The sequence below is a fragment of the Amblyomma mixtum genome, chromosome 10 (assembly GCF_055824585.1).
Source record: "Amblyomma mixtum isolate Tamu chromosome 10, ASM5582458v1, whole genome shotgun sequence".
Classification (NCBI taxonomy): domain Eukaryota; kingdom Metazoa; phylum Arthropoda; class Arachnida; order Ixodida; family Ixodidae; genus Amblyomma; species Amblyomma mixtum.
In genome coordinates, this window is record NC_143021.1 from 29669583 (window position 1) to 29676951 (window position 7369).

The 7369-nt window shown below is 52.1% G+C and overlaps 1 protein-coding gene across 1 annotated transcript; it reads right to left on the minus strand.

Annotated features, from left to right (window-relative positions):
- Positions 1 to 409: 409 nt before the first annotated feature.
- Positions 410 to 7109, minus strand: LOC149325486 (uncharacterized). The gene is made up of 2 exons (XM_089564302.1): positions 7102 to 7109; positions 410 to 2705 (listed from the first exon to the last, which is right to left on the minus strand). Exons 1-2 carry the CDS (start codon positions 7107 to 7109, stop codon positions 410 to 412), a joined length of 2304 nt encoding a protein of 767 aa, XP_089420428.1.
- Positions 7110 to 7369: the final 260 nt, after the last annotated feature.

A 7369-nucleotide genomic window follows, 5' to 3' on the forward strand; every position in this document is an offset into this window, starting at 1 on the left:
CGTCCTTAGCGTTTGGAGGCATCTTGACCGCATACACGCCCGGCGCAAAGACGCTGGCGGTTGCGGGCACAGACTGACGCGACGGCGGGCGCGCGCCGCTTCATCCCTGGCGTGACGTCACATATCACGTGATGCAGCGATGGTGGCGCCGTTGCCGCGTCGCGCGCGACGGCGCGAACCGAAGCGTGGAGGCCTCCGCCGGGCGACGTCCGACGGCGCAATATGAGGCCCCATCTGCAGCCGGTGTGACGTCATCACGTGACGTCACATCATGTGATCTCACTTCAAGGTCAATGGTGACCACCACCGGGCGTCGCGCGAAGGCCCGAAACCTACGTTAATATGCTTCGCATAAAATAAAAACTGCGCGTGGTAGTTCTGAATGGATGGTGATTGGCCTGCTCTGTGCTTACTCCGGGGATTCGATAACGTCGCTCAGGCGCAAGAACTGCCGTATGTGACGGAGGCAGAGCTCGGGCAAGTCAGCCAGCTGCTTTTTCCCGTCCTCGCTGGGATTGCACTCCACCGAATCGGAGACCACGCCTGCGAGGCGCATGAACTCGGTGAAGTTCGCCAGTCGGAGGGCGCTCCCAGCAACCAGTCGCTTTGCTCGAGCCTCCTCGATGAACGCCACCGATTCGAGCTCCTCGATCAGTGCGGGGGACTCGGAGACCTTCTCAAAGGCCTCTGCTGTGTACTTGAGAGTAGTGCCGGTGACGTAGCCAGCAGCGTGCTTTAGCAAGATCCGGTTCCTGTGCACAAGGTCTTGTATGGCCAGACGCTCGTTCATCATCTCGCCGCCGTCGTAAGAAAAGTTCAGGCTGTGCAGGGAGTAGTTGTTTCCAAACTCAGGCTTCAAGAGCTCCGAGACGAACTTTGTGAAACCGTTGCTGCCCTTTGGTTTCAATGAGAACGCGCGCAGGGTGCGGCTTCGGTGCAGAAGGCTGGCCAACGGTGCCATGTCAGAGTGACCTCGCCTCGCGAAATGGACGCTCAGGTTCCTGATGGTTGAATTGCCGCAGACAGCGTCGCATATAGCGGGTGCGCATGGATTCCAGCAGTTGTTGCAGCACTCACGCTGAATACTCAGCGTGAGGACCTTGATACAACGTGCCCGTTCTATCAGTTGGACGATGTCCGTTGATACTGGATCCGTTTCACCGCTGGCGCACAGAATCGAGAAAACTTGCAGATGGATTTCCGTGAGGTTACTGGTCGTGGTCACTTGTATAACGGCGGCTTGGAGGATGCTGAAAGGCACCGGCTGAAAGTGGCCCCTCCTGGACGGAGTGTCTTCTGGGTAGATGACGGTGCTCTTGCCGTTGACCACAACCCTTTTCTGCACGTCACAACCACTGAGAGCGCTGCATATCGGCAAGGTGTTACGATGCAGATCATTAATGGTGAGCTGGTGCAGAGTCTTGTTTTTGGCCATTGCTTGAAGAAATCCTTGGCATTCCAAAAGACAAAAGCCCCACATAGAGAATGTCAGTTCCTGCAGGGCCGTACCGTCGGTCAGCAGTGCGTTTATCCATGGCCACACGGGATCAGTTACTTCTGAGTGGGCTTTGCAGCACTGTGGGCAGTACTGCATAAGGGACAGAACATGGACGGGATCTCTACGTTCGTTGCTGACTGCACCGCTGCGGTCGATATAGTGGTAGGTGAGGCTGAAGTACTTCAGCGACTTGCTGCTGTTCAGAAGGCACTTAATCGGCGTGGCATGGTCCGACCTGAGCCTGTACAGCTCTACATCTAGCCTAGTCAATACCATGTTCTCCGATAGGCCCAGGCAGAGTGTTCTGACGTCGATCTCCGGGCCACTTTGTGGAGCAGTTATCTTCAGTGATGTCAGGGTCATATTGGCCCGTAGGTATGTACCAAGGCCGACATCCAGGATGCCTGAGCCAGAGCGCCGGCTGCCACGGCCAAGAACTTTCGTCGTGAGTGACAGCTGCGTGATGCTCGTGTTTTTTAACAGCCCGTCCATTAAGGCGTTGACGGGCGGATTTTCCACACAAATGTCGTCAGCACAGAAGAATCTCAACGAAGCAGTTCCCGCCAGCACAGGTGCGAGACTGGCGACCAGAGTGCCTTGTATCCTCCCGCGCAAGGAGAGCGATTCCAGGCGCGTCACTGAAGCTATGGCCTCGGCGAGGTGTCGCCATGAGAAGAGTACCCTGGGGGATTTCAACGCGAGCGTGATCCTCTTCAACCCTCTGCTGTCGCGAATTGCGTGGCAAATGATGTCTTGATGATCGGCGAGGATTGCGTCGTTGATGGTCGCTTCGACAACGCGCTGGTGGTCGGCTAACAAATGGTACACATACATCCTCACCAACACCTTCTCGTTCTCCGTGGCCATCTCCGTGAGGCGCGTGCCGTCGCCTGCCATCACCAGGGAGAGCTCCGAGGCAGACTTCTCCTGCAGTTCCAGCCCGATCATCCAGAGGAAGCTGTTCCAAGCTTTCAAGCTGCCGAAGATTTGGCACAGGCGGCCTTCGTGGCTCGTGCATGGCTGGCGGTGGTCGACGCTTAGACCAGCGTAGCGGCTGAGGGCTCGGCCCATCTTTTGGAGTGCCAGTGGTGTTGCACCGGACTCCGCGACCTTTTCCAGCAGGTCACCCTTCACAGTGCCACGCTTGAAGGCTCGTCCTCTTCTTGCTTCCGCTTGGTTACCGCGGTAGCGCCGGCGCGTCGGAGCCCTGCGAGACAAGCATCATGGGAAGGCTAAGGACGCTGCTCAAGCGTAAATGACGGGAAATATGCTCCTGAGTGCAAACGAGTGCATTCAAATAAAAGGTGTCGCACAGCAGTGAGGAGCAAAAAATCATGTGGCTAGATTACAAATTTCATCGGGATGGGTGCTTGAAGCTAGAGCAGGAAAGGGTTAACTAGGCTGAAACGGGAGAGGTCCTCTTTCTTTTTACAGCCTTAACAAGGTTAATGATTACGAAAATACTTCACATCCAACCGCTTCCCCTTTGGGATCCACATGGAGGAAACTCAAAAGAAAGGTCGCTGAACGTCCTCCTGTTGCCTGCAATGCTGCTCCCTTAAACGTAAGAATAGTATGATCGTGCCTCTCGCCAACAGTAGGCTTAAAAAGCCACAGCCTCTGCATCATCATCATCAGCCTGACTACACTACCCCCCCCCCTGCAGGGAATAGGGCTCTGCCAGGCGTCTCCCTTTAAACCTGGCCTTCGCCATCTGCGGCCTCCTTAGCCCAGCAAACTTCTTAATCTCATCCGCACACCTAACTTTCTGCGGCCTTCTGCACGCTTGCCTTCTCTTGCATTCGCATTACATGTCCTGCCCAAGCCCATTTCTTCGTCTTGATTCCGACTAAGATGTTGACACGCGTTAGTTCCCTCATCCACTCCTTAAAGGGATACTGAAGTAAAATCTGAAAATTGAACAAAAACGCTGAAAATAGATTCTATGAATGTGATTACAACGAAATCTAGTCGTCACTGCGCATGTTTTTCAGCGGATGATTTTGTTTTCGATGTTTCATGAGCGCGCGCCAAGCCCTCCCGGCTAGCGCGAGGTGAAGAGCGTGACGTCATGGCACCCTCCCGCGGCGACAAATATGGCGGCGCCCTTCGATGCATGAAACCTGGCTTCGGACTGGTTGCGTTGTTGTTACTGGCTTCTTCAGCGCGTTCACTGGCCATAAATGAGTCACCGGTCTTTCGCTTCGTCTCCTGTCGCCCATAAGAAAACTTACGAGTAATAAATTTGCTTTATTTTTTATTTACAGTGACGATTCTGCCCTCTTTAGGCTAAGAGGGGTGTCGGTTTGTTGACACCAATGTTTCCCCTCCTAACCACCAGATGGCGCCACTAGCCTGAACATCGTCGCGCTTCTGTTTTAAAAGTGAGAATGTTAGAAATGGCGTAAGGCCCGGAAAAAGCAGCTGCATTTAGCGGACGTAAGCGTACCTACGGTTATGGTATGTAGACAGCATCGATTAACATTTTGACATATCTGTGTTCGCCGTGAGCAGACGACAGACATGGAAAAGCCGCGAGTAGCGATGGCAATCATGCTTCTGCGGGAACGGTGGGTGCGCGGGTATAATGACGTCTAGTCGCAGCTTCCACAGGCGGCCGCCAGGTGCAATGATACGGCAATAAATCGCGAAAAAAAGCGTGTTATCCGCCTTTTTCGCTAAAATGCTTGGCATATTTATCAATTTTAGCGGTCAAGCTCTTGTTTACATGCAAAAGAGCCGCCATAGCTCGCTGCGTTGTCCTTAGGCTGAACCCTCTTCGTTAGCCTCCACGTTTGTGCCAGGCACGGTGTAAGAAGTAGCTACTTCTTACACCGTGGTGCCGGGTGAAACCGGGCGCCTCTTATTTCGCGAAAGCGCTGCTCTCACTGACCGCTATCCGAGCTTCAATCCCAGATTCGAGGGTAACTAAACCCGCGACCATCTGACAGGCTCGAGCAGCCCTAACTAGCGCAGCTGCCCAATCAAAGTGGCAATCGTTTACGACGTAGTTTTGAGCGGCTGTCACGCCCGACGACTGCCGGCCAAATCCCCGATGCACCCGGGTTCCAAGCGGCAGTGTGACACCGGAAGAAAACTTGCTTGCGTAGCTGGACTTCGTCTGCTACGTGTACCTCAATTATGGTGGCCACCATACCTCAATCATGGCGGCCGGCGGCGTTGCACCGCAGAGCCGCGGCTGTGCGCCAGTCATGCAGGAAGGAAAGAAATAAGGAGAGGACCTGACGTCACTTTTTGTGAAGCCGCCTCGCAACCGGAAGTTGGCTCATCTCTCCTCCTCCGTTTTTCTCTCTCCTCGCAATGTTCCTCTCGCGCGCGGCTCGGGTAGCGCCGCGTCGCTCGAAAGAGGAACTTTTGAATGTGTTGTGCGTAGTTGCGTTCGCGGCGTCGTCAGAGTGTTTTAAGCATGAAATGCTTTTAGCTCCCTTTGTCGGCAGTGTGGTGACGTCACGCTGAGACCGAGAGCCAACATCCGGGCACTGAAATGAGAACATCCGGGCACCGTACGAGATTTAACGAGACTCATACGTGATCTGTTAGGGGCTTTGAGAGAGGGCCGCTTAAAGCAAGAGGGGAGCTCCAGGCCGAGAAGGGCTTTGGGCGGAAAAACTGCTTCCGCGCCGTCCCCAAGGATGGCGCTGCGGTCCCACACTCACGCATGTAAAAGACCGGCCTCTGAGCCTTCAGCTCATGACGTTTCCCCCTTTGGCAGGGAGATGTATACACGCTCGCGGAGTATTCGAACGCGCTGCATATACATTCTTCTCAGGCTTGCGTGTCGTAGTGTCTGCGTACGCTTCTGCATCGTCCTGCATTTCAGTGCCGCCACCGTCACGGCTGCTTAAGCCGAGCAATGAAGCCTGATGAAAAGAGAGGTAGGAAGCGTCTTGCGGAAAGCGATCGCTTCGCGAGTGATACGCCACAGAAAAAGACTGCTCGTCCCTGCCGAGAACGCCATGATTATGCGGCCGCTCCCGAAAGCGACAAGGCCGCCACGGTTCGCGGCTGCCTACCTAAGCCCGCACTATTGCAGGCGATCGCTTCGATGCAACAAGAAGAGTGTGGTGTGGTGTGTTGAACACTAGACCCATTTCAAGATTTTGACTAGTACCATCTACAACCAATGCGTTATGCCCGTAAACATTTCATGCTTACTCTACGCTCGATTACCGGAGAGGCAGAGATTTTTTGAGACGGCCGCGGCGTGGCAGTGGAGTGTCATAAGTCAGGTTAGGTGTTTTACGCTGCAAGCCGCGTGCACGACGTTTCAGTTTCTGGAGTGAGCCTTTAATCGAATCATCTGCTTACGCCAAGCGAAACGTGCTGCGCAACGTTCACTTGCGCGCTTTGTTGAAAAGTAAGCTCCGTCGAAGTAAGTGGGCTGACACCGTGCACCCTTGGCGTCGTCGCATCTAGTCCGACTTACGAGTGGTGCAATACTTACGCTGTTATTGAGAGACAAGCGTGACATCGAAATGAAGTGCAGAATTCATCTACCGAGTGTGTCTTTAAGCGCAGAATTAAGAATGCTATTAGTACGAAATCTGCGTGCTGAGAGTGCAGTACGGAACATCGCGATGCAAATACGTGCATCATACCTCGTATAATGTCCTGCTTTGCTAGCTCTAGATATTGATTGAGCAATGGTTGATAGGGGCAGCTCGAGGAGTACATTCACCATAGTAAAAACTGGACAGCAATTGGTTATCGAAAATTTTCGTGAAGCTTACTCAGTTAAAGAACTGTATACTTGTATTTTGCATAAATCTCCGGGCTGACTACATAGTAAGCTTTTTCAAATAAATTCATCTGTCTGTCTTCAAATTATTCAGGTACTTCATTGAAAATTGAAGATGGGTATCTTATGTAATTTGCACATTTTGCTATTGCATTACAGATATATTGCTTTCTTCAAATGTTCGCATGTGTGCTTCTTATGTTGTGCTGGAGAATGCTTGAAGAACACTCGTACATTCTGTTCAGCTGGCATGGCATGACTGTGGTCATCACAAAGTGAACAAGGGAGGAAAGAGCCTTGGGGGTTCTTATGAATGCCAATGTTTCGACAAGAGCATTGTCTTCGTGTGGGCGAAGACAAATCCCTCTCGTCTAAATGCTGGCAAGAACCCTGAAGCTACAGCCTCCCTTGTTCATTTTGTGTTTTCAAGGAACACTTTTGATCTATGCGCAGTTGTGTAAAGTCTTTTTTTGCGGAGGTCATGTCCTGAAGCTGTGTTGTAGCTATAAGAGATGCCACACTAAGCACCTGTCACCAATTTTTCTCGCCCATCTGGGGTCTTTAACACTGTCTCTCAGCACATGGGCATTTTTGCTTGTCTCCAATGAAATGTGAATGCTACAGCTGCGATAACACTTGGAACTCATGCTAAGCAGCTCGATGCTGTAGCCTCTGCACCACTCCAGCCAGTGAAGAAGCATTTGGCTTTCTTTAACAGTCTTGTGCAGCATTTCAAGCAATTAAGGTGAATATAACCAGGCATGTGCACTTTATTGCTTTGCTCATGTCTGAAAACTTTCACATATTTTATCACAGTGGTAATTCGTTCCCGTTCTCTGTATACATGGACATGGTACCTGTCTCTTGCATTTGTAGCGGGGCATCCTGTGTTTGCAGGTGGCAGCTAGATTTATTCTGTCAAAGTCGAGGACGTGCCCCCCCCCCCCCCCCCTAATTTCGTGTAGAGTAATGCATTCATACACGCCTTTTCAGACATTTTTTTTCTATACATATTTTCACTCTGGGCTATCATTTGCTTTAGTAGGATGACTGTACACTGCATATTTAGATTTATTGCTTACTTATGGCCCGTCGGCACCAAACATGCATGG